This window comes from Nyctibius grandis, chromosome 6 (genome assembly GCF_013368605.1).
Source record: "Nyctibius grandis isolate bNycGra1 chromosome 6, bNycGra1.pri, whole genome shotgun sequence".
Taxonomy (NCBI): domain Eukaryota; kingdom Metazoa; phylum Chordata; class Aves; order Nyctibiiformes; family Nyctibiidae; genus Nyctibius; species Nyctibius grandis.
Genome location: NC_090663.1, coordinates 81725811 through 81753518, shown reverse-complemented (window position 1 = coordinate 81753518; position 27708 = coordinate 81725811). Strand labels below are relative to the sequence as shown.

At 40.5% G+C, this 27708-nt stretch overlaps 1 protein-coding gene across 5 annotated transcripts in view; it reads right to left on the bottom strand.

Moving 5' to 3' along the window:
* The window catches only part of PDE5A (phosphodiesterase 5A), a 128508-nt gene that overhangs the window by 50248 nt on the left and 50552 nt on the right, over positions 1–27708 (bottom strand). For 2 of the 5 annotated variants that reach the window (XM_068403148.1, XM_068403150.1), the window contains exon 1: positions 11170–11365. In XM_068403148.1, the coding sequence (XP_068259249.1) occupies positions 11170–11273 (104 nt within the window). In that variant the 5' untranslated portion in view covers positions 11274–11365. Of the gene's footprint in view, positions 1–9876; positions 9903–10057; positions 10181–11169; positions 11366–19291; positions 19395–27708 lie in introns of those variants that run through there. The other 3 variants (XM_068403151.1, XM_068403152.1, XM_068403153.1) reach the window with 3 other exon arrangements.

Sequence of the window (27708 nt, the reverse complement as noted above, 5' to 3'; positions counted from 1 at the left end):
TCAGCACTGATAACCCTTGTGATTACATGAGTTATACGTGAGTTCTTTTTGTTTTACTCTAATCTCCTCAAGAAAATAAATTGCCTGGAAATGTTCGCTTTTTCTAAAGAAAATTTAGCATCTAGCACTAAGGCTGCAGAAAAGAACCTGAAAATGTGAGCTGGGTGCATTTGAAGCCTCAGACACAAGAAGGTAGGTATAGAATAATCAAGTTTTAAAAGAAGGCTTGTGACTTGACCCAGTTTCATAATTGTGTGTGCTGACTTGATTTTTGAACATCGAGGACTGGCATTAATGTAAAATAAAATTTAAAAGTAACTGTAATAACTTAGTATCCGATGGAGAGCGTTCTTAAATTAGCAAGTGATTAGGCAAGGAAGCCATGTACTTTGTCTAGGCATGTTTGAAAATGCACAGGCCTGAACCTGTACTATTCCTGAGTGACAGCAATTTGTAGAGCAATCTGATTCACTGCTTATTTACACATGAGGAAAGGAGAATATAAAATGTTATCATTTCACCCAGCTGTGTTTTACTCTGTTTTACTCTGAATTCACATACGTGGATGTGTTGATATAAGATACAAGGCAGAGAAAGAATCGGGTACCCTTTGCGAACAAAGCTAAAGCAGAAATTTCATTTATCAGTTGAAACCTGTCATTTTATTTATTCTGGAGTGTTATGTAATGATGTCCCCTGGCCTTAATGGTGTAGTAAAAGTAATGGATAAGAACAATGTATTCTGAATTCTGACACCAGTTCTCAAACTGTGGCCATGAGATAATGTAGTGTTTACCTTCTTGCCTTTTTACTATGTGAAATAAGTATTCATTTCTACTTGTTAGGTATCTGCACTATTTATGAAGCACTTTGACATTCAACAGAACTCTACGTGGAGCTGCATAATTATGAGTAACATATTCCTGTCCCCTTTAATGTCTCTTAGATGCTGGTCCAATAACTTGCCAACATAGTGTGTGATTCTCAAAAAGCTCTGTAGGTTAACAACAACAACAAATCCTTAACTATACTGTTTAAAGCATGGTTTTCAACTCCAAACCATTTAAGCATTTTTATTTGGGCAACAGGAAAGCCGTTCAAATTCAGCTGGAATAAGAACAGTGTTCATTGACCTTTACTGAATGCCTCTTTCTAACAAGGAAACTATTTAGCTCCTTTTACTCACAGTTACACACGTGGGCGGAAGAACTAGCATTTCACATTAACCGACGTAGTCTAACTATTTAAAATCTATCAGACAAAGTCTTGACATGCATTTGCTTGTTGACAGTCAATCCTATTTAACAATGCGTGACAAGAAGAGTATTATCACTAACACAACTACTTTCTCAGCACAGAATTAGCTCAACAGATATCGGATACCAGACACACTGAACCCCAAGTGAGGTTACTGGAAATCAGTAACAAGTGCTATGTATGATTACCATGGCATTTTGAAAGGACTACAGGAAGAAACAAACACTTGTGACTATTCATATGAATAGTCTTCAGTAAGCACTGGCATTGTCCAGAACTGATTGTAAGGACAAGACCCTTGTCGCAAGAGCAAGTTTAGAAGTTGCAGGAGTGTATTAAACAGGAGCAGATACTGATCCATAGTGATCTACACAGATAGTTAAAATCAATGCAATGTCTCCATCGCAGCACAGCAATCCCTGCCTGTTGAGGAGTTACAGGCATCGCATCCATTCCTCATGAGCTGCATGCATCCTTTACTGCACTATGATCCTGTATTGCAGTATGAGCCTCCACTCGAGAAAGCTATAGTTTATCCCAGAATTCATAAACAGGAATAGTTTAATATGAAGTAACCAATTTTTAGTCGCTTCTATCAGCCAAATCCAGTCTTCCCTCTATAAAACACAATTTCAAAGGAGCATGACAACAGTGACTGCTGAATTTGGCTGGTGACCTCATCAGCAGATGACAAAACTGGAGAGGAAGTTTGAGGAGATAGGGATGAGAAGGGGATGAAAATACAACGGTGGGTAAAACATTTGAAAAAAAAAATGATTGTGTGATCCTCCCCTGTATAATCACGTGTATACAAGTACACATTATCTGCATTACCTGAGAACTCAGGAACATCAAAGGAATTAACACTGTTTGGCCCTGATTTGTTAAACACTGTACAGAAAGACCTGTCCCTAAAGCAAGAAGTTTTCAATATGAATAGGCAACAAAAATGGAAAATCACTGGGTGAGAAAACACAGGCAGAAGGAAGTGACATGGCTTGAGCCAGGTCATGCATAAAGACCTGAAAACAACCTCAGGTCTAAGACCTGATGAGAACCTTGCTTTATTTCCTGTGCCATATCTATCAAACCATGCTGACCTGACACTAATTACTATTCCACCCATACACTGGGAATATTAAATAATGTATTGTACCCGTCTTTGCTTCATTGTGATTATCTTCAAAATACACAGGATACTTCTCAAAAAAAAAAAACCCACCCAGCAAAGATGTTTAAGGAGTAACAGCCATAATTATAATTGCCTTGCTCACACATGTAACCATGCTACAGATGTAAGACCATATCAATGTGACTGTTCAGCAAGTATTCGGTATCTTTGGACAAAATGTGCAAAAACAGAGCACAAAAGTAATACCAAGATACAGCAATGATAGTATACTGCATCTTACATAACTTGCACAAAGAATACATAATAATTACTGTACCATAAGAGTACTGAGTGATGAGTAGCTTTCAGTGAAACAACCAATTCCCCATTTTCTCTGTTGCTCATAAACCTTTCATGTATACAATGTGTAATGTTTCAGTAGTTGCGTGGACCACTTTGCTAATTTTTCATTCAAATCAGCGGTTACTGATAACACACTTCAGGAGAGGGATTCAATCCCAACTTGCCTGCTAGAGAATGCCAGCTTTCAAGTATCTGAATTCCTGTGGGCTAATCCTGCTAGTGTTGAAATCAACAATCTCAAGCCAAGCTTTGTAACTATTTTCTCAATTGCTTTCCTTAAAATAACCACTAGATGTCTTCAAATTTCTTTCCCGCATCTTGACGTAATTTAGACACAGAAATCATTTAAAGCATTAAAAGCAACTCGAAAAATATTCCGTTTTAACAAATGAGTTTGAAAGTCAAAGTCACTTCGATATTATACTTGCCTTCCCATTTTCTTTCTTTTCTTTCTATTTCACAATCATGTTCTAAGTGTTTTTGTCTCCTTTCTGTCCATGGAAAGATTAAATAAACTGTATAAGGCCTCACTAGATGGAAACAGTAAACTGACTGCAAAAGAACTGTTCTCAAACTAACTAAAAAAGTAGATTGACAAAGACAATAGTTGTTTTTCCTTAAACTCTTTCCAATTATAGTTACTAGAGATGCTATTTCTAACAGTAGTAGGCAAACAGTTTTTCAAGACAAAGTATGACTTAAAATCGATGCCAATTTTTTGGCACAACTCAGTCAAATACATAAACATACATTTAACTTTAAACATGTTAAGTGGCCTGACTGACTTCTGTTTGAGTACAGGTCTAAATTAAGAACTCTAATTCTTGAGTCAAACCATGCTCATGGAAGAGCGAAATAACTTTTTAAACTATGAAATAATGTAAATCTTGTGTGAATGCTCGTATTATTTTTTAAAATAGGAGGCAGAGGTTGCTTTATTATTTGAAGCAAAAGTATTTGAAATGAAGCACTAACACTAACAGGCTATTCTTGGCTATTTTCAAGTTTTCTTTAACAACCAAACGACAAGCTTAACTTTTCACAAGAAAGTTTTCCTCCATAGGAGGGACTTTCTGTTCACACTATAAAGAAAGACAGAATAAATACTCAGAGATTGATGGTCAAATTCTAAAACATGACCTTTATTTGTCCTCCAAATGTTTACTTCTTGTTCCAAGCTCAAAAAAATTAAAAATAACTATGTACCTAATGATTTTATTGTGGAAAGCACACGTACAATGCCACTGACTTTGGTGATAGACAGATTAAAAGTTATGTTCACACCTGCCTGGAGACCTCATGTAAGTCTTAGGCACCAGGTCAGTTCCACTTCAGTTCCTAAAATAGGAGTTAAGTAGGACTTAAGTGATGCAGAGGCTTTGGGATGGCTCTCTGTGCTGGGGTGAGTTCACCATAATGCACAAATAAATGGGAAAATATATATCTTTTACTAAGCAAACATATTTTGTGGCTATGCTTTCAGTGCCAGACCTAATGTGAAATTACAACTATTGAGTTATTCACAAGGGCCGTTTGAGTAGGGCTTCTTTTCTGGCACTTAGTAGATAGCTCCTTTTGTATTTCATGCCTTTCTTTTTTCTTTTCTTCAAGTAAATCATATAAATGAGAAAGCATTCCATGTAAATTTCTGTATGTTTCTTTGCCAGTAAGGAAGAGAAAGACTTGTATTATGTGGTTTTATTAATTATATTTATTCATGACAAAGCCAAAATGCTTCCTTATTAATGGTGAAAGTGAAAATAGGTGGTAGCATATTAGTTCAAGTCAAGAATGTATTGTCTGAATTTGCTTTGTAATTCTTGATCTGAGTCATATATTCCCACACAATTCAGCTTTAATGTAGCATTCAAATAAGCATGAACATAGGCTATGATGTACTTTATTTGATCTGAAGACATCATAGGTGATGCATCATTAATTTTATCCTCGTGCAGAGAGTCAGCACAACGTCTACATACTATGGAAGTCTCACTTCAGCTTCAAAATTAGGTATTTTATTTTATATATGTAGTCTTTGTCCTAATCCTGTACAAAGACATGAATCCTCACGTGATGATTCTTCAACAGATGCCCAATACAAAGCTTCCATGAACTTCTACAATTTAGAAATAAAAGGGGTCTAACTTTTTTGTCTCCCACAGAGGCAATGTATACCTCAGCTCCAGTCTTCTTCCCAGTTGCCGAAAATTTGACCCTGTTCTCTAGAGTCTTCCTAGTAAGAGCAAAAAAATGGAAATGAGATTTCAAATGCCTATTGGCATTATCAAAAGTACTGTAATATGATAATAAAGTTACCCTGAAACAAAAGAAGGCAAAAAGAGATGTTAACTGTTAAAGTTCACTCCATCTTATTTTCTACCTGTCCTCTCAGGTGTACCAGTTGTATTCTAATTAATGTATTGTGCACGCCCGTTTGTTTCTTTATTACCTCGGGCAAACGGTACGTAGCAACAGCACATTCTCCTTGTAGCTGCTCAGTACTATCTGCTGACTAGTTTATCTTCACACCAAAGATTCCGTGTAGGAGTTCAGGTCATAGCTTTTTCGGAATTAAAGATGTAAATTGCTAGTAAGTGATTTCTTATCGTTTCTCAAAAGACAGTTTCTTCAGTCGACAGTAATTGCTGTTTTAGACATTGTTTCCAAAATACTCTGGCACACACCTAGCTTTATTTCCAAGACTAAATGCCAAAAATACTTAATCACATTTACAACTTCATGAACATGGGTAACATTCCTTACCTTCCTGAGTGCTTTTTGAATCAGAAGTTTAAAATATTTTGGGATTATCTTAATACTTTGCAGTTATCAAGAAAGGCATAAGGATACGGATACATCATTTATAAGTGGGACAACTACGGAGATCATTAGACCAACAAGAAAAGGTCCAAGATTTCATAGAAATCAACTTTTTTTCTGTACTTAATTATCAGAAAAGCTCTGTAAATATCTAATAAAACCAAGTAAGTGGGAGAAAATATTCTGATCCCTGCATTAACGCCACTACTTCCTGTGGTTTTCAAGCCACGGTCCAAAGAATCAGTGGGTCTGCAGTCCTCTTGTAAATGCTTCACATAGAGTAACTTAGAAAAGCAAGTCCCCTTTCAGCATATTCCAACAATTTGCACAGGATTCTGTGCCTCCACTGGAAAACTGTTAGTGGTCCTTCAATCGTACAAGTTTAAAACCCACTGCCTACTTACAAGGTCATGTTACGTATGAATATGGTTCATACCTGTATATTTTTAGAATTATATTTTTTTTGTATGTCAGTAATATCTTTTTAAGAAAAAACAAAAGCCAAAGCACATTTCAATGCAGAAAATCTTCAATAGCTCGTTCTTTGAAAATCTGAATTTTCATACACTTGCTCCAAAAATTAATTTCCTTTCAATTAGAAAAAAATAAGCACACATATATTACCAAACAATACAATGACATACTGCATATGACATATAATATTTATGAGATTAAACATCAAATAGCTGGCTCAAATTGAAAGACATTTTTTTAAAAGCCCTCTAGACACAGAGATCAGAAGGCAAATGTCCCAAGTAATTTAGTACTGCAGGCAGCACGTTACAAACTGATTGTCCACCAGCCACCAAGAAGGAAAAAACCAAACAAACAACGGTACTTGAGTTTTCCAAAGTAATATATCTAATTGATACATTCAAGTTGTGCAATCTCCGAATTCCAGGAAAGTACAGTTTCCCAGTAAACGCCACTTTTGGAATCCTCAGTGAAGCGCTCTGAAGTACCATGCTGTTAAGGACATTTATTTTTCCAAATACAACCCCACCTTAATTCATTTATAAATATTTCCCAGCCCTGCTAATGAGCCAAGATGGATTTATAACAAAATAATCTTATTTCCAGTGAAAGGCATACAAGATGGGTTAATAATTTGTATCTATCATGCTATACATTTAGGAAACCGGACAAAAACTGCCCCGAACAATGCAGTTGCCTCTAACTGAGAGAATTTTTACTTTGGCAGTCTGCTGCTTCTGATCACAAAGAGCACTAAGAGAGAATCACTCCCGTATTTTTAAGAGTAGGGACAAACAGGAAGTCAGAAATACAGAAGTATTCCATAGGGGGTTAAAAGAAGTATGATGTTTGAACATGACAATGCACAGATTTATTTTTTTAAAGGAACATAAAAAGATAAAACTTCAGGAAGACAAAAAGGGTAATGAATTCAGCCGTAAATGCAGTACAATTTTGTGACAAAAAAGGCTGCAGATTATACCTTTATAATGTCTAATTAGAACAATTATATTTGTAGCAGCAGCTACAAAGAGCCTTTAAAAACAGTATGGGTAAACATAAGACACGATCTGAAAGATGATGGTAAAATGATTCTTCATTTTACTTCAAAATGTTTCTGCTTTCTGGGAAGCCAGAATATGGCAGGCAATACTAAAACTTTGAAAAGGGAAAAATAACAAGAGGAGCTGAAAAAAAGGAATAAAATAAATAGCTTAAATTTAGTAGGAGCTAGGTATTTAGAAACTCTTGAACCTGGAAGTGTGCAGTAACAAACTCCCCAGCCAGAAGGTCTGTCAACCAGCACGCTGTACCACTAAGTGAACCAAATTCATCCCGTCACCGAGCGTGCTGGTGACACACTTCCCTTTGTTGTTCTGCACTTTGATCATACTGTAACGACACTTCATGGATAATAGCTATTTATGTTATCTCTGTACACCATTTGTCTCCCTGGTACAAAATCAAGTAATAAATAACTGATTCTGTAGCTTCCTACTTACGGGATCACAGTTTATTCACATACTCGAAGGAGGGAGCAATTTAAAGCTATTCACCTGGATTACATGCTTGTAGGATTGCAAACTCGCTGTACAGGTGGATGTCAATAAACATAGCGTTAGCGCAGCATATGTCAGTCCACCTAGCCATCGAAGACTTGAGGAAGGCAGCAATGTGGCCTGCCTGTAGGCACTACCAGCCTCAAGGCATTGCAGGATCAAAATACAAGGTGTAAGCCATTTGTATATACTTATCTTCTACTACACGTTTTAGGGGAGAGGAAGAAAGCAGGTGCAAATTTGTTAAGCGGACGACCTGCAGCCGTTCTCCCCAAGAACCCAGAATATGGATTGGGGGACCTAGCGACTCTAACAGCTGTCATGTTATGAACAACAGTTAATACAAACTAATTGTGAATAAAAAGAAATGTTTTCTTTTAAAGTGCCACCCTGACAGAAAGTATAATTTTTACTTAAACCGTGAAAACAGAGACTAATATCAAACTGACCTATGCAAAATGGAACAAGAGGTAACTATTCAGTGACTATATGAGATGATGTGACTCCCATACTTTAAAAAAAAAACAACAAAACAAATCTGCAGGCATAAGACCACCCAAAGCATTTGTAACTACTATTTAGATGGCCAATTAAAACATTTTTTGTGGGAACTACCAAAAGAACTACTGTATAAAACACTATGGAAGCTAATTAATTGCAGAGAAAAAATATATAATTATTTAATACCTATCATAAAATCGCTAAATTAGGTTCTGATTCAAAGTTCATTAGTATCAGTGGAAAGGGCTTGTATTAGTCTGTAATGAATGGTTGAGCTGGTGATCTTTTCCTATTCCTCTGTATAAATATTTGAGAAACAGATACAGAAACTATTTTATCCATCAGCAATCGTGCCTTGCAATGTGAAGTAGAATATGCCTCTGTGCTCCGCAAGATGCCAAATTAACTGACTTCTTGGTCTACTACTTTTAGGACCTGTGAGGACTTTGACGTATTATGAAGCAAAACAAAAAATGAGAAGCAGTAAATTAAGATTAGAAAACAGTTGAAACTAGTTCAAGGAACGCTGCTTTACTTGACAGAGTAAATATAATGCTAAGTAACAAAACATTAACAGTATAGTCTTTGTTCAATGTATTGCTGTTGTATAAAGGTTCAACTAAAACAAAGCATGGCATTAAATTTTAAGGTTTTTCTCTTTTCAAGCTCTAAATAACGCTACAATGTAGAAACCTTTTACAAAGTACATCAGTTCTTTCACAGCGCTCAGCTTTACAGGATATCATTTTAGCGCATAAAATTTGAACCAAGAGTCAAGTAACTTGTCATTTGTCTTTTCAAATACAAACTTATATATACAAGAGGTATTTCTTATTTTATATATGTAGTTCTAGTTCTAGTTTTCTATTTATACAGTAAGGACAGAAAAAAATTATTCCATGCAAGGCAGCAGAGAAGAGAGTTTTGAGACAAACACAATGTTTCCATCATTTCAAAAACATTGCAGAATTGTTGCCAAGCAAGAACTCAAAGTCAACAGTTTTTCTGCAAAACCCTCTCTAAAAGCAGAGGCATCGCCGTCACGGAGACACGACTGAATTGTATTTTGAGAACTACTGCCTATTTCAGCCCCACACAAACACTAAACTGTGTCTCAGCATTTTTTTAAAAAAAAAAAAAACTAACCAAACCTCTCCATGGGGAAAACAAATCTGACACAGCGGTTACTATTAATTAGCTTTCCTATTTGTTCAATGCTACTTCCAGTTTCCAAAGGAAGTGTGACAGGCTGGACTAATAAAATGCTACTTCTCAAGGCTGCTAACACCCTATTTCCTGGGCAAACAAGCGACCCTTCGGTTACATACCATGCGCTAGTGTTCTGGAGAACAGCAAGGTTAACTACTTCCATCTATGCATCCTACACCTATGCACAGCCTTTTTTTTAAAAAAAAAAATCAACATTTAAAAGACATTTTTAAAGGCATTTTTATTATTCTTTCTGTTAAATGAACCTAAGGAAGAAGCAGCAGAAGAAAGGGGACTGCATGACAGATGGTCACAAGAAAGCAGGTGACCCCTGAAGCTTTCTAGCTTGCTGCGAGTCAATTATTAATGGGGATTTCTCTTCTTACCGCCCCATCCCATGCAGAGAGGAGCAGCAGCAAAACCTCATACAGAATGCATCCATCCCTGCTAAGTGACTTGCGAAAGAAGTAAATCAGCAGCGGTGAGCAGATGGTGCAAGCGGCTGGGGAAGAGGAGCGGAGAGGCGAGAAGCGAGCCCGCGGAGATGGCGTGTCCGAGGAACGAGCCACAGGACTTACTAACCCGAGCTCTCCGCTAAGAGATACCGTGGGAGCTGCAGATCGCCCGTGCTCTGCATCCCCACTGCTTTGTTTATCGGAAAATATTCAAAATGGAAACCTGACTCCACTGCTAAAAATAGCCGAATTTACGCGCTTTCAACTTGAAGTCCCACTGCTGAAGTGTGACAACGGTGAGCAAATACCTCCGCTTATCTCCAAAGGGCAGCATGTCAAGCCGGGGGGAAAAAAAGCCCAGACGAGCCCTGCAGGTCTTTACATCGGGTTCCTTGCGAGAACCAGCACCGAGGAAGGGCGAGCGCCGCGAAGCCGCCCCCGGCCAGCGCGCGGGGCGCTCGCCACCTCCGCCGGCCCCGCGCTGCCCCCTGCCGGGGAGGCTGCCCCCTGCCGGGGAGGCTGCCCCCTGCCGGGGAGGCTGCCCCCTGCCGGGGAGGCTGCCCCCTGCCGGGGAGGCTGCCCCGCCGCAGCCGGCCGGGGGGCGCAGCTCCCCGCGGAACCCCCGCGCTGTGCGGCCGTCCCCCCCCGCCCCCGGGCTTTCTGCCCCCGCAGGCGCCTCCAGGAGCAGCGATCCCCTGCTTGCTGCCCTTCCCCCAGGGCTGCACCCCCCGCTCCCCTCCCTCCCTCCCGCAGCCCCGAGGTGCAGCACGGCGTCCCCAGCTCCCCTCAGCATCTGCCGCGGCCGCCTCCTCGGGCGGAGCTCTGGTCTCGCACGCACCCCGTGGCACTTAACCCATGGCCCTCTCCGTCCGGTGGCCACCGAGATGTCACAAAGGTGACAAGCCCACAGGGCGACTGAGCTCTTCAAGAGCAGCGCTTTGTTTTGAGATCACCAAGTAATGACATAACCCGCCTTCCCGAAGAGATCAGATGTTGTCTGAGGCTTGGACATACTTCTATCTAGTTCGCAGCGCAGGGAAAAATACATTGCTTGCTACTCACGAGAAGTTGACAGTGTCTGCTTTAAAGCAAGGAGAACACAAAATAAATAACAGCCGAGGGCCGGGAGCGCGGAGGCTGGGACAGCCCCAGGGACCGGCGAGCGCTGGGCTGGCGGTGCCGGGCTGCCCCTTCCCGCAGCGGGCCGGGGAGGACGGGGCAGCCCGCGGAGCCGCGCCCGCATGTGCGCTCGGGTGGCAGCGGAACGGAGCTGCTGCTGCTCGGTTTCAGTTTTTGCTCCTTCGAGGGGGGGGATCGCTGTTTTCTTTTACTTTCTTTGGAGACAGCAAAGGGAAATGGAAGAGCGACCTTTGGCTGGGTAGAAAGGATCTGCCTCTGCCCGCCGCCGCTCCGGTCTTACCTCGTGGCTTTCCTAACAAAGTAAGAGCGGGTGAAGTCGCCGTGATCGTCCAGCCACGCTTCCACCGCTTCCTGCTCCGGCGGGGGGGGGCAGCTGCGCTCCATGCTCCGCGCCGCCGCTCCCGCCGCCGCTCTGTCTCCTCCTGCCGCCGCCGTCGTTGCTTTCCCCCCTCCCGGCCCTCCCTGCTGCTGCCGGTGCCCTCGGCCCGGCGGGGGGGCCGGCTCCCAGCCCCTGCCTTCGCCCCGCTCCCAGGTGCGCGGGCGGCAGGAAGGCCGGTGTCCGGCCCCAGCGCCGCGCCGGCGGCACCTCAGCGCATCTCCGGCCCCGCCGCCCGTCCCGCAGCGGACGGCCGGGCTCCACCTCCGCCGCGGCCCCGCAGCGCCCCGGGGGGCTGCCGCGCCCCGGCCCCGCCCCGCCCAGCCCCGCCCAGCCCCACCGCGGGAAGCACCGGCGGGAGCCCCCGGCCCCGGCGCTGGCGGCGCCCGGGGCTGCGGCGGGCAGGGGCAGAAGGAGGCGTTTGTGTGCGCGGCCCGGGGCTGGCGGCTCTTCCGCGGCAGGGCTGAGCCGGAGCGGTTGGCGCAGGCAGCCCCGCGGGGCTGGGGAAAAAGCGAAAAGCGGCGAAAAAGTAAAATGTTCTGCCGGAGTCTGGCAAAGGGATTTTCCACCCCACCTCCACTTAACAGTTACTTTCTTTTCAAGGTATGGCCTGTTTCAGCCTGCTTCGAAAAAGTGGTAAATCGGCCGGTCACTTTGGAGTACTTCACTGTTGGGTGTCAATATATGATCTTTGATAGACCTCAGCCTGGATATGAGTACTAAAGCCCTGGCTTTTCAATCCTTCATGCCTGCAGTGAGGCTTTTAGATCCATTTCAGTCATTTAATCAGCACAGCCTAGCTTTGAAGATGCTCCAGACTCACAGCTCCTACTTTCTCCAGTATTAGATAGCTAGGATTGAAATTTTGGTTAGTGCCAAGCATCACTTTCATGTATTGTAGTTCCATTCTAAGATATGCATGTGCACACGTTTATAATACTTTATAATCTGCATTCACAAAAGACCTTGCACAAAGTATGATGCACCTGTATGGTTTCCTGTGTCATCACATGCAGTATCTTTGAAGCTAAGACAGACATGAATAACAAATAGCAGCATGTATCTGGTGAAAGGGATATACAGGGTCTTTCAAATTATTCTCCTGTGTAATCAATTGAGAAGTATCATATGAAATGTTTTCTGCTACTCTGAAACTCCTTTCAGTGTATGCAAGGCAGCGCGCTTCAGACAGAGCAGGCATCCCTGCACACCTTAGCCATTTTTTTGCAGTGCCTCTAGAAACTTGACTTACAGACTTGACTAGTAGAGAGGTGGGATCCTGCAGCCTGAGAGGGGGCAGCAGCAGGAACTTCATGACAAAGGGATTAAGAGCCTGTCCATGAACTTGGGGGATAAGTTTTCTGTGCCATGTCTTTGTGTCACATCTATGCCTAACACTCACTTGGACATGTGTGTCTTTTGGCTATATGAGTTTGTGTGTAATACGAGGCACACAGAGAGGGAAGTTTTACATGAACATTACTCTGTTATAAACGGAATCTCAGGAGAAATGTGCATGGTGAGAGCAAATGTGAAGGTAAAGTGTAAACCAGTTAAGACGTGCTGCAAGAGTCAAGCCACTATTCAAGGCAAAAAGAAATCTTTGAGCAGGGAAATACAGAATTACCAAGCAAACTGCATGAACAGACAACATGGCAATAAATGAAGCCAACATTTAGTGTCAAAACCTGGAAAGTGTGCTATGTTAGAAAAAAGAAAATAAACCTCTCATGTAACTCGTAGATTTCTAAATTAACCATTTCATTTCACGAAAAGGGCTTTGAGGCTACAGTAGACATGGCAATAAAAGCTTCTAAGCTAGGCAAAGCTTTTGGAAAATAACACTATGTTAGAATGCTTAAGAAATATAACAGAAATGTAAAATGTACCATTACAAAATGCAGATTTTATAAATATATGAAATGCTATTCCCTGAATGGTCTAATATGGAATATTGATCATAGTACTGCTCATCCCATCACAAAAAGCAATTGCAGAATTGTCCGAGGTGGTCTAGACAGGAAAAACAAGAACGGCCGAACACATGGAAATACCTTTTCCGTAAAGAGGCAGAAAGAGTTTGTTTACAAAAGGATGAATACAAATATATAATTTAATTACTGGTATTTAAAAAGTAAGATAGGATTTTCTCTCTGTCTCGTAGGAGAATAACAAGGTAATGGTCAATGAAATTATGTCAGCTGCAATACGTAGCATCTCATTTCATGTAATTAGGGATAGCACTAATAGAAATAAGCGTTTATACTGTAGTAACATCCAGTAAGCCCCAGTCAAGAACAGATGTTGTACTGAGCACTGTAAACAAGTAATATTAAATGCTAGACTAGCTGAGAAGCATATGGCATCCCTGTACTTCATGCCACAATGCACTGGGACCCTTGGATGAAGCTGCCTCTACCGTGGACAGGCGCCCAGGCTGGGCCAGTGCATGTATGACGGCGTACCAAAGGAGGGGGAAGTCGGGCAGGGCAGCAGCACTGGGCGCTGTGCTCGGGGTCGACAGCCGCACCATTATTTAGCCTACAGATACGAATAGTAAAGCCAATGCAAATGATTATCTTCCCGTGAATTCAATGGCAAAGCAGCAGTTCAAAAGATTGCTACCCAAGCAAAGAATAGCATAGTCTTTCCCAAAAGAAATAAAAAAGGAACAGTTGGGGGAAAAAAGGGATACTTTCTCCGTATCCGATGAATTTCCATGAATAATAATGAACGTGCCATTTTCATTTTGAAGGTGACAGGCGGGGATGAAGGCCAAGCATAACAAAGAAGTGAATGGTAAAAGTGGAAAAAGTCTTCCATAATTTTGGCTTCCAAAGTGCTCTGAAAAACCTCCGTGTATCTTAGCTCACGCCCAGCTTTCCAGTTTGTTTCCAGAACTCAGATGACAGAATTGATGTGCAGTAGCTCTAAACCTGAAAAGGCTTTGTAGTAATGGCGTACAAATAAATATGTCCAGTTCAAGTTTAAAAGCTGCTTGTGGCAAAGCAGTATGCTTGAGAGCTCAGTATAGAAGCCAGGGTGGTTTTCTAGCAGTAGGTCATTCTGTAGCAGGACTGGTTGACGGAAAAGCTTTTTAGCTGAAGTCTTCCATTGGTATGTTTTGCAAATATTGTCACGTAAGGAGATAGGAAAGGTGGGGTTTTTTTGTACGTCCAAGGTGCATAAATTAGAAATGCTGCTATCTCATGATACTTAGTAAGAACAAATATGGAAGTATGTAATCAGAGAAGAAGTATTTATGTGATATTTTATGCTCAAAGAACTCTATATTTATTTAAGCTTACTTGGAAGTAATTTATTTCTATATTGTTTCCCTTTAAATGTGAAGAAAATAAGCTTTCAAATGTCACCGTAGTTGACTTATTTGCCTGACTTACTCATTAGAGGAATTGGAGCAGCACTTAGTCTTGCTAGGAAGTGGGAATTGGCTGTCTTTCTACCATCCCTTAAATCTGGAAAACAGTTGGTCCATTTTGACTCCTACAACAAGTTTAGGGCTGTACTGTATTGCCAGTGAGGCTAGAATATGATAAGGTAGAGGAAACTATTCCGCTCCTTTATTAGCCAGCACTTTTACACGCACATGCGAACACACACACAGTGGAAGAATCCTAATATTAGTAAAGCAAGTTTCCATTTCCCTTCCATTATTGAAGTTGCATAAAGAGGGTGAAATAGCAACCAAAATCCAATTCATTTAAAATCCAATTGTTACTTTAGTGATGAATATACTAAATCATGAGAATCTCTTATCAGTTTATTCTCTCAGTTCTTTCCAAATAATTGCTGGAAATGCTTCCCAAATAAACATAGCCATGCAGAGCTGCTCACTCGTTGCATAACCTGCCTTCTCCTCTGGGATAACATTGCATATGTCCTACAGGAAGCCATGTAAAATAGTAGCTTCCTCCTATTTTGATTTGAATGTGATTGAGTATTTGCGTCAATCAAAGTACCATGTGAAATTATTGTTAACCTCAGGAAAGCAGCAGCTTCTCAAAGTTGCTTGTAATACACAGGCCTTTGTCTGAAAAATATTGTCTAACTTTATCTCCTGGAAAATGTAATTTAGAATTTGAGTTTAACCTATTAGCATTTAATATGTCAGCTGACCAGTATGCTCAAATTTTAACCTTTTCTATTTTCTATTGGAAGTCTCAGGAGAAATGTGAAGACTGTTACCAAGTCTCTCTCTCTCTTTCTCAGCCTTCTCTCCTTTAAGCAAAGTAGTGCCACGTCTTTCAATTCTTCCTTGAACGTCATGTTTTCCAGCCCTCTGATCATTCTTGTTCACTTTGGACGTTCCCCAGATTGTCCCTTCAATTCCTGTGGTGTCTCACCAAGCTGGGATCAAGTAACCCAGTTAAAAGCGTATCCATACTAAATGGAGTGGAAGGAATATTTTGGGTACCTTGCAGGCTATATTCCTGCTAATACAGTCACCCTTGGATATGCCTTCTCCTCACACATTAAAATAAATCAGAGATCAGTCAGATGTTTTTCAAGTACGTATCCTTGCAGTTTGGACCATGCTATTTGGGATTGTATAGGCTGCTTAAGCACGCGTGGAGAGGAGAATCCTGACTCCACTGGAGTAGTGCAATAACTTTCACCTCTGTCAATGGATCCAGAATTTAATTCAATTCACAGCTTCCATCTCTTTCTGCATTCTCAATTGACGGTTATAAAGAGTTGCCCCAGTGCCCAGTAGCTAGGGGCATCTTTCCCACCACCATGCAGCTCTATGCTATTCTTCTCTTTCATGTTTCTGAAACATAACGCTGCTTCACTTGAGGCTTTGTGGCAGATAAATTCTGTATCTGCAGAAAAGAGCAGGATACGTATCAAAATCTGTCGAGGATCTCACCAGCATGGGCACGGTGGGCTGCAGGATGTACAGCTCAGTGTTTTCTGCTGTATTTGAGTAACATAGCATGCCAGAAATGGAACATGGGGGGAATACTCTCGTGGGGGAAAGCAAGAAGTAAATCCACAGCAGTTAGAAATACTCCTCATGTTTTCCTAATAAAAGGCCATGGAGCCTACCCAGCAATTCAGCATTAATGCAAGGTTTTAGAAGGACTATTGTTTTTATACAGGGATTCAAATCCAGCACATCCCCGAGTATGTTGTTCACACAGTTTTCCTTGCTGCTGAACATTTCTACTGGTTTTCCTTTGCATTTATCTGTCTTCAGTAGGATGTATGGAGCCTATTACGTTTTTTCCAACAGATTAGAAAGCCATCTACTCTCCCATTCCTGTATTTATAGACCATAATGCTCTGTTAAACTTCTCACATATTAATGTAACAATTAGAGTTCCTAAAGGCTCCCTATCATCACAAATTGTTAGTATTGTTTCTCTCAGTAAAGCCCTTGTTTTTCTGGAGATGTTTTTTCAGCACATTTTCCCTGTAATGATCTCTCTGAAACCACAGAGAGGTGTAACAGCATCAACAGCTCCTACCAGCTCTCCCCCATCTTGTACAGTAAGAATAACTTTTACCTACACTTTGCTCTGAAAACATGTCTGCTTGGGTCTATGATTATTGTTTCTTTTCAGAGTCACTGCTTTTCACAAAATCATTTTCCATCTTGGACATGAGACCAATTTCTTTGTTCTTTTAATGAACAACTTTGTCTTCTCTGTGTTAAAACACAGTCCAGACCTTACTAAGTGATCTGAGTTGATCCATATTAATCGCCTGCCCTTCCCATTATTTATCACTCTATCACTTTTTGTAAATCGCAGCTTTTTCCAGCAATAATTTTATATTTTTGTTCAGATCATTCAGTATGGTTTGTGTCCATTTAGTATGGACCACACTGATATTATACATTGCTGGCGTTTTTACCAAAAATGCTGTAAAGTTATGAGCCAAATCTCTACAGAAATCTGACAGAAGTTTCCTTTATCAAGCTAATTCATAATCTCATGGGAAAATAGGAAGTGTTTTTTTTCTGACAAAACTCATTTTCTGTGTTGACTGGCGTTAATTGTACTATCATCCTTTAATTGTACACTGATTGCTTCCTGTACCAGCCTTTCCATCAGTTTTCCTGACATTGATGTCAGGCAAAATGATCTGCAATTTCCTTATTAAATAATGGAACAATGCTTGCTTCTCCTCTGTCTTTGGGAACTCGTGTGGGACTTCAAGACATGTTTTTCTTAGTTTGGTTCTTTCTAATTTTATCTTACTGAGGTTTAGGGTTAATACCTGTTAAACAGGTATTATTTCACTTCCTGATATTTTGGAATCTTAGTACTGAACATAGGAGTTTCTGGTTCGATAGATCACATGAGGAATGTTTTAGTGGCACAGAGCTGGTTAACCTTTCTAGTACTGTTTGTTGCTATCACTATGAAATCTCCATAACCCAGGATATAACATTCACAAAAGTCTACATGCAGTTAATTTTACTGTTTTCTATCTTACCCTAATGAGTAAAACCACTGTTTAGTCATTGCCCTGGAAACTCTGTGAAGCATCTGCCATACATTGTCTAAGGTGCCCAGAAAATTTGTATCACAATGTAGTTCTGCTACAAGTAGATAAAAGTAATAAATTTGGCTAGTGCCAAAGTTTTAAAGGAGTTTATGGATCTAAAATTATACTCTCTCACAGACATTATTTACTTAGAGTAATACAAGACTTGATCTTGTCCAGACCCCAAAGTAATTAAACTGTTGAACATTTCCTATTGATCTATGTGGAAGGCATTTTTCAAAAACGAGGTGTTCCTTTGACCCACCTTGCACTGTGCTTAACTGAATAAATTAACTCTTTTTGACCCATTAGGAGGAAACATACTTTAGTAAAACTATGATCTGATTTATTCATGAGAACAAATGTCATTGGTATTCTATATGCATCACTGGTTCTGGAAAAAAAATTATGAATTAAAATCATCACTATACTTTCTATAGACCACAACTGGAGTCAGGACTTCTTTGTACCGGAAGCTGTGCCACAAATATATCTCTTGCTTGCATGGGTATGTCATCAAATATTCACATATTTTTTTAATTTATGGAAGGAGGCGGAGGGGAATGGAGGTTTATACCCAGTCCAATACAGAGCCTACAAGTAAACACAGAATATATCACTGAAGTATTATGCAGTGGGCATAAAAATTGTTTTCAGGGCATTTTAGGAATGCACAGGCATATTCTGGTAATTAAGTAAAGCGTTAATCTGTGATTGTAAAAGATCAACAAAAAATTAAACAGTAAACAAGGTGAACAGAAAGATTACTTATGTATAACATTGACATTATAACCTAAAGGTATGATCACATCATCTTCACTGTTCTGAACAAGCAAGGAAAATGTGTAAGAGATTAGTTTGTAACTAAGGCTAACTGCAGCACTGCTAAATGAATGTATTGGGCTTGTATGGCTTTTTGATTATACTCAAGAACAAAATGCATAAGAACAGTCAGATTGAAAAGATGTTGTTATTCATGAATGTGTGTCTATTTGTGGATCCCATTTGATTTTTTTTGGAGGAGTATGGCATACTCAGGATCCTTCCATTTTCTCCTTCAGTTTTCATGCCTATCCCTCAAGACATCTGTGGTGTAGACATTTATTCAGCCAAGAGAGTCCGAATGAGTGTATTCACAACCATTGCTGATCCCAAATCAGCTGCAATCTGGTGAAGAGGTGTTCCCCACAGTGGCTGTTCATGCTGCCTCATCTCTATTTCTTTTAAGCTTTGGCTGACCTGAGGACCTGGAGCCTTCACAGCCTTTTGATACTAGGTAATTAGTTTCTGTGTCGTAAATAAAAGAAGAAAACTATTAGAGCAAATCAGTGAAACAGATCTTTAGACTCTTCCATCAAATAGCTTGGGGTGAGCGCCACCCTGCCTTCCTGAAGAAGTGAAGCTGTATTTCTCAGGAAAATAGCGAATGATTCAAGAGCTACCAGGTCCAAATTGTCGTGGCTATTTATCTTTTCACACTTGGTGCTCCGTTTCTGAAATTGCTACTTACATTTCATCTCTGGCAGGTTGCACACCGTTAGGTTTCGGAGGCAGGGGTTGTCCATGGCCATGTGTTTCTGCAGCATTTAGCATAGTTGGTACTTCACGTGCTGCTGCAAAACCAATACAAATGACAAAGTAAAACAATTTTTGTTGGAACTCGAGTACTATTTGCATCTCTTAAAAGCATTTCTGTTAATCAGTGTCCCCCCATTAGATCAGTGAGGACAGCAATAGTTGTCACTGGCTGTATACTACAGATGGCTATAACAAAGTGGAAAGATTATGTGATTTGCCTTAAGCTATAGAAAAAGTTTCTGTCATAGCTAAAATTACATCAGATGAGTCACTTGTTTTTAATATTGCATTTAGTCTTCTAAACCACTGGGGAGCTGATTTTTAATCTACCTGTGCTTTCTATAGCTATGGGGGCTACAGAGCTACTTCTGGCAGCTTATACCGTGTCCTAGGAAAGACAGAAAGAGTTATGTCAACAGCATATTGCAGGCTGCAAGCGACATCGCCTGATTCTCAAATGTGGCAGACCTGATTTGGTGTCTTTGCTCTCAAATGGATAATGTGAGCATCTGAAAACAGCAGGTACCTCACCAGTGACTGCCTGTTCTGCTGGCCTGTGGGCTCGTGGTGAAGGAGAAACCCTGAAAACAGGTAGCTGGCTCATCCCTGAGCAGGGCCAAGCTCATAGGGAGCTGAGGGAGCTTGACAATAGGCAGTTCTGGAGTGTAACAGGGTTTTAGTGCCTGAATGGGACACCGGTATGGGTGTAAGTGGCTCTGTTCATGTCTTTAAGCAGTTGGTTAGATACCTTGGGATTTAAAATGCCAGTAGTGCTGTATGTAAGTACTCCTGGAAGCCACAGCCAAGCATCAGTGACCAGCTACCTGGGACTTTTCACTTTCAAAATTTAGGCATACCTTTGTTTTGGTAGAATATAGAAATGTGTACTGTGGCTTGCATCCTTCAAAAGCAAAAAGTCTCATATCCAATGAAGGACGCAAGTTCCTGCACGTTAGCTGTTGTGGCACCCCACTTTTAAGGCCTTCAGTGGAGATTTTAGACCAGGGGAGAATCAAACTGTGTGAGAACAAAGCCGCCAGAAAGAGCTAGGTACATGGGGACAGTGATACGGAAATAACCACATAATTTTGCTAAACTGTTCCCGTTTGGAACAACAAGATTAAGGAGTCTCTTGATGAGTCTAAAACTCCTTCCAGCTGCTTGCAAGCTACCGGCTGCGCCTGACATTCCTGCTTTCCGGCTGCAAAGTCTGCTCTCTTTTTAGAAACCCAAAGGAAAAAAACATTTAATTTTTATTTGAGCTTATTGAATTTATTTTAATTTTAATTTTATTTATTTCCCAAGTAAGACGTTTATGCGGAAACAGAAGTTCGTGTGGTGGTCTCACGGCTCTAACAATAACATGAGCACCCTTGAGGAAATGAAATGTGACACAGCATGGGCCAGCCTGCGAGGACAGCTGAGTTCTTGCAGGCTACAGCCTGGCTTCTCACTTCATCCTGCACTGAACACATACATATCCCCTCTGTTTTCCTCCTTTCCATACGAGACTGGGTGACAGAGGTGCAAAAAGAACTGAAAGGCAGGATTTCTGTGTGTGTGGTACATGGCCATTATGTGTCATTTTGTTTTCCTTTGTTAGTGATCCAGTAGAGGGACTGTCTGTGTTTTTTAAGAATTTTATGCTCACTAGAGTGCATGGTAAACACTGGCAGTACCATGATATTAACAGATAAAAGCATATGCAGAGAAGTATTGCAGTACTGGACTTCAATACATTTATACAGACTTCAGGTTCATTTATACTTCATGATCTGAATTTGCAGTGTATGCATTTTCATTATAACTGCCAAAATCTATTTTATCTTTGACAGCTGACTTTATGGGTTTTGTGAGGAAAAACCACTGCTCAGTAAATTTGTATTGACAGGGTTGGATTCTGTATTTACAGGAAAATGGCTACTGCAGGCCCCCCTGAATCACATCTCTTCCCCTGTTCTTACTTGAAGGTCCTTAAAATCCAGGATAAATCAGGAAACATTTGCCACTGTATATTCTTTCGGTGTGAAGGGAACCCAACATGTTATTGATAATTGACCAGAATAGTTCTTTCAATAAATTTACATCTTCTATCCATCTGCTGTTTAAGTGTCTTTCAGACGTGGATTGATTTATCCTTCCAGCATTTCTGTCTTAGACAAAATCTTTTTGTTAGTTTATAGGAGATAAATCACAGCTGTTCCCTTTAGTTACTTAGCAGCTGACTCAATTTCTTGATTTCTGTCTGTGTGCGAATAAAAATACGACCTTGTTTTGCTACTTAAAAGTAGTTTGGGGAAATAAGAGAATACAGAGTTGTATGGAAGGAAAACTAGCAAAAGGAAAAAAAACATATCAGTCTTCTTGATGGTTTTGAATTTTTAGTGAGGATGAAAGGTGTTCATTTTGTATGGACTAATGTTCAGTTTAACTGATGCATGGAGTTTAATATTACTACTAGAAAAAACAAATTTTGCCATTGCTATAATCTTGTAATTCCATTGCTTGCTATAGCATGAATTGTTTGGAATGGAAAATGTATAACAAAAAGGATATAAATATATATATAAAACCAAAATGAACAGGAATGGGAATTCTATAATGCTGATAGTTACTAATAAGGGAAAAAAATAAAGAAATATAAGTTGTTCTTAAACTAGTCAGTAAAGTTGAAAGGGGATGCTGCAAGTTCTCTCAAGTGCTTCCCAGCCATAAATACTTGTCGAATGTAGATTTTAACACAGATACAACCCCGCTGAGCATTGAGCTGAAACATGCATAGTACTATTGTTTTCATTTGCTAACAGCCCTCCCTTGCTGGTGGTCCCTGAAGGTTCAGGCTGTTTTTCATTCAGAGTGGCTGAAAGCATTAGGACAGTTTGGTCACTTTACATCTCAGTAGGAAAGCTTCAGATGGAAACAACCTCTCTCATTCAAAAATAAAGCTTCTTTCTTTTTTCTTCCCGCCCCCCCCCCCCCCCCCCCCCAGGATTCTTGCTGTTTCTGAAGAGCTATGCTCATGAATAGTAGCATAAAATAATTTCTAGAGCTCTTACTACAAGTTAATAAAAAAAAACAGAGTGAAATATCTTTCAGTTTGTGTGTCTTTGAATATCCGTCAGTTCCTTTAACTCCAGGATCCTTCAAATCCACTAGCCAGCATCAGACAAATCTGGTGGAAAGATACAGATAACAAAATATTCTGACCATCTCAAAAAAATAAGAGCTCCATTGAAAAAAGACACAGTGTTAATGCCCTTGAGAGCCAGGGTGTCACTGAACATCTCAGGAGAGGACAGTGCCCACGCAGCAGAGAGCTTTACAGCCTGCCAGTGCTGGAGCTTCAGCTGGAGCTCTGTGCGGTCCCAGATAGGTGTTAGACAGTGGGGTCTCTCCTGCACGGGTTCTTCGCTGTCTGCAGGGTTAGTATAATTCAATTAAAAATCCGTAAGTCACAAAATACGAGTAGAATAAAAGCAGCTGGATTTATTCTGATGCTCCCAGAACAAACGGCTCTCCTGCTTCATGCTGGAATCTACCTGCTCTCTTGCTTCTTTCCCTCTGCTAAGGTTGAGCTTAAACATTTCTTACCCACTACTGCAAAAAACAGTGTGGAGGTAGCCTAACTTTCATTTGCCCTCCTATTTTTAGTTTCTTTTTGGAAGGAATCAGAGAAATCTCCCTCTCCATATTGCCCATCACCCTCTAAATACCCTTCCAGTTTCCAGGTCAAGGGTAAAGTTCATTCCTGGTATCTCTAGTGTTCTCACCACATTTCACCATATTCCTTTTCATTTGCACTTATCATCACCAGTGCTTGAAAATACCTTATACACTAGTGCAAAAGCAGAAGATCCTCTCCTATGCAAATCTCCCTCAGAAAACTCTTCTTCCGTGGCATTGAGAAACAAAAATTAATAGAGAGCCATCACTATCTGACCATGCAGAGTGGTGGTTCTGGTTTACTGATGTCCTTTTGATCTCCCTGTACACTGCTCCCAGATCTGTGCTGCTTAGTAAAGGTCCTTGGGACACGGACCAGGCCTTTGTGTTTTGTACATAGTGGTGTTTCTGTTCTCTGGCTGAATGTCTTGACCTTTAAAAGGCAACTCTGAGCCTGCCAAAACGTGTTTTATTTAATCACGAATCTAATTCAGAGATAGCAAATCTCTGTTACAGGCCTGAAATTCTCTCTGCGTACTTTTCATGCCAACCCAACATTGCCCACACGAACGTTCATAAAGCTCAAATAAAAAAAAACTGTAAACACAGAAGAAAAGGCCTTCAAAAGGATGAGAAAAGCTTTTCTTAACATTTACTTTCTTTCTTGTTGAAAAAACAGGCAATTTGGGTTCCGGTTAATCCGGTTTTATTCCAAAAATGAGAAAAATATAACTGATACTTTAATTCCTCAGCAGAGCAGATTAGTTGGCGAGCTAAGCACAACACAATGGAATGAACCAATTTAAAGAAAGCCATTAAAGGTACAAACATTTGTGTAATCAACACCAATGTTCCCATCAGTACAGGACATTACAAGAAAGCTGGTTGTGCTGCAGGCCTTGTTGATTTTCACTGACCACAAAGTAGAATAGAAACTTTCTACATAAATCCTTGGGTGCCAAGGCAGGAAGGTGGCTGAGCCTGGCAAAGGAGCAAACTGTAAGCTTGCTGCCTAAAGAAATTATTTAAAAAATCAGTGCTGGGAGGAGAACTTGCTGTTTTACTAATGTTTATCAGATTAAAGAAGTGACATAACTGAAGCAATATGAGCAGTGCATAAAAGTAGGGGAGAGAAAGAAAAATCCTTTTGAAGTGTGCCATGGCCTCTCTCGGAGAGCCTCTCATCGATCTCCCTTCCAATTCATCCTGTCAAACAGCTGGCATGGTGCGTGCTCCGCAGGCAGTCGAGCAGCGTCAGTCATACAGCTGTGCTGTCTGGAGCACAGATGCTTTCGCTTGCGCTTGGTAGTTCCTAGCCAGCTTCCAGAGTTTTGGCAGGCTCATTCACAGATGTTTGACACGCAGAGATGAGACAGAAATTCATTGAGAAGGGTTATGAAGTTAATACATAGACTCGTCTTACTGTTGTCTTTATCGGACTCTATACTCTGTGGATCTGGTAGGAAGTGATATATGCACATTACATTAAAATTCCTTCTTGAAAGTTACATATCCCAGAAATTAAGGAAAGAAGCCCTTTCTACTTTATTTGTACATAAGAGTTTTGACGTGCACGCGAAAGGCACTGATCTGTCACTGCTAGGGCTGAGGTCCTTATCCATAGAGTATGGTGGATCTTCTTCAAAGAGCCTTTTAATGTGCCTGAAGAGCGACTTAGATTTCCTTGCCCTAGATGTGTCTCTGCCTGTTCACATCCCTTGGCTCCCTTAGGTCACTGCAGTTTTGCCAACAGTGAAAGCAGTAATGACTTTCTTATGTTAACACGGTCTACTGGAAAGTGACTGGAATAAAAACCCTCACTTCTCGCACACTGCCAAACAGCCTCCAGCTGGGTGGTGGGCTTAGTTCCTACTAACTAGAAGATTTAACTGAAAGAAGAAAGCTTGAGGCAGCACATACGTGCTATTTACCTAAGTGCGTGTTCTCCAACTAGTTGTGGTTTAACTCATTCGCTGTGCCTGGCTGCTCTGCAACCTCTGATTCTCTAATTCATCGCTGCTGCTGGGCATCTCAGCAGCCTCACAGAGGTGTGAGGCTGGAGTAGCATCTTCCTCTTCTTCTCAATACCACACATTTGCTGTGGTTGACTAAACCTCCACATCAAGAGCTTTTACCCTCAGGGCAGTTTCACAGCATACCGCCATCTCCCTCATCCTCCTCTGCATTGCTGTCGGAGTGGTAGGAAAGTTGCTTGGGATTAATGCCAGTACATGAGAGCACAGAATTTAAGCCAAAGGCCTTTCTCATTATTCCTAAGGACTAAACCTGTCCCTATGGAAGTCAGTGGAAACTGAGGTGGCCCTAGGTGTACATTTATAGGAAAAGCGAAAAGCAAACTAGTGACAGAGAGCAAGTGTTTTAACAAGAGAATCTAGTTTTTCCCTTTTCACCACATGTTATGCAATGTACGGTGAGCACTGTATTTGCTGGCAAAGGAGGGAAGTCTGGGGAATCTATTCATTTTCCTCCACATTTAAACAAACACTTTCTCATAACCATGACCAAGAAAGGAAGCAAAAGTACTTAGCAAACTTACATTAAGTGTTCTAACTCAATGTTTATATTTTGTTCCTGAAAAATACACTGACTGTATTGATAGCATAGTAGCGCTCAGCTCCTGCAGCCTGATGTGGGAGAGGGCTCACTGAATATTTTTAACCTTGTATGGAAACTTAATTTTGTTTTCAAAATACCTGCAGCTCAGAACAGTCTGAGCCATTCTGAAGCAAAAATTGTGGCCTTCAAAGAAAGTTCATATGACTCCCACAGGGTAGTCATGTCTGGGAGAAAAAAGCCTGTGGTGTCCAGAGATAGGACTCCCTTTGAGGAAAGCTATCACTTCCCCTAACTTTTTAACATTTTGGTAATGTGATTTTAAGATAGAAGTCTTATGAACACCAACGATATTCCTGTAGGAAGATGATTTCTTTCAATGAGATAAGTGTCTTAGAATAATTCCAAATTCCTACGTAATGCCACTACTAACTAAGGTTTTGTAGATTTGCATTTGATGGATAAACCTGTGATTTCGCTTACTAATCTGGAAGCTTCTGAAGAGAAACCAATATTGATGAAATTGTACTCTATTCCCATAAGTCTGTATTTTCAGGTATTGTGCCAGAAGTTCTTACTTTGGGAAATGTAAATCAGATTTTAAGTATGTGATTGAAAAGATAATTTGGTCTTGAGAAGCCAAAATATTTACATTTTGTTTACTTTTTATTCTCATCTCATTCATTTTGAACATTTCATGCTACAGTTCCCCTGTGGGTAAGTAAACTTTTACTAGTTAAGGATGAGCTGCAACTTCCAAATGCAATCTCCAAAGAAAAAGGAAAAATAATGAAGAACTATTGTTGTATTTTAAGAATACATCTGAAAGATTTGGGTAAAAGATTTTGATTTCTTTCCAGAGTTTATCCTCCCAATTATCAAAATAATGGCCCTCCTGCCACAGAAAGGGTAAGTTATAAACTGCATTGTGTGGCGTATCTTGTGCTTTTAATGAACAGTGTTGTCATTGTGTGGCTTGGTTTTCCGCAGGAAAGTCCCACATCTTTTGCAGAGTTGAAACAAAATGTCTTGCTTATTAGTTGCCTTGAAATAAATTGAATTAATTATAATGATGAGAAAAGGAGGAATTGTGAAAGGTGGGTATTTTATGGCAAGGAGTGGCTCATTGTTTCACATTTCTGTGATGACAGGATGTGATGCATGGATTCATGCCCATCTTTAACCTCGCCAAATGCAGTAATGCAGTAAAACATCACAGGCTTAGGATGAGAAAAGGCTGCAGTGATACCTGGATTCATCTTTGCTCTCTGCTTCACCATCATATTCTCATCACTACTACAAAATTAAATACATTTGAGAAGCACAGTCACTCTTTCTGCAGGGGGTCAAATTCTTCTCTTTACCCTGTACTGTATGTTTTGAGTGACTCATTTCACTAGGGTTTATCTAGATTTATGCCAAGGTAATGAAAAGTAGAAGCTTATTCAAAATGACAATTTGTCCTCTTTGGGAGATTTGCACCTGAAGTGGTATTTCTATCAATCAGAACTGTAAGGAAGTGCCAAATCTGGATGACAGTAATGTGTTTATTTCACCTTGGGAATTTTGCTTTAAAAGCTGTTACTGTTTTTCTTTACACTACCAGATTCAACTTTTTCTAAAATAATATTTTTACTGCTTGTATACCACAATAGTTTACAGAAATGGTCTTGTGTCTGTCTCCAGTGCTGTCATGGGAATACTTAGTACTGTCCATCACTCTGAATATCTCTGAGTGACTAATATAGTGGATGGGCCACATCAGCCCTATGAACTTTGCTACCACACAGGAAGTACAGTGATGTTCAGTAAGAGCTCAGTGTAGGCAGAGGTTATCTACGATCAAATGAAGTAAATAGATATCCTCTGGATTCAAGAATATTTGTTCTGAAGCTTTAAGGACCTTATTCTGCATAACTCTGTGAGCTTAATTCAGTTTTACATTGGTAAGGAGAGGAGATTCGGGTCATTTTTGCTCAGAAATAACAGGTATAAAAAGGAAAACAACAAAAGGTCTTGACAATTATTTCTTGGCAATTGCAACTTCCCGTTAGAAGCAAACACACATGCTTTTTTCAAAATGACGCAGATATCTCCACACGTCCATATCTT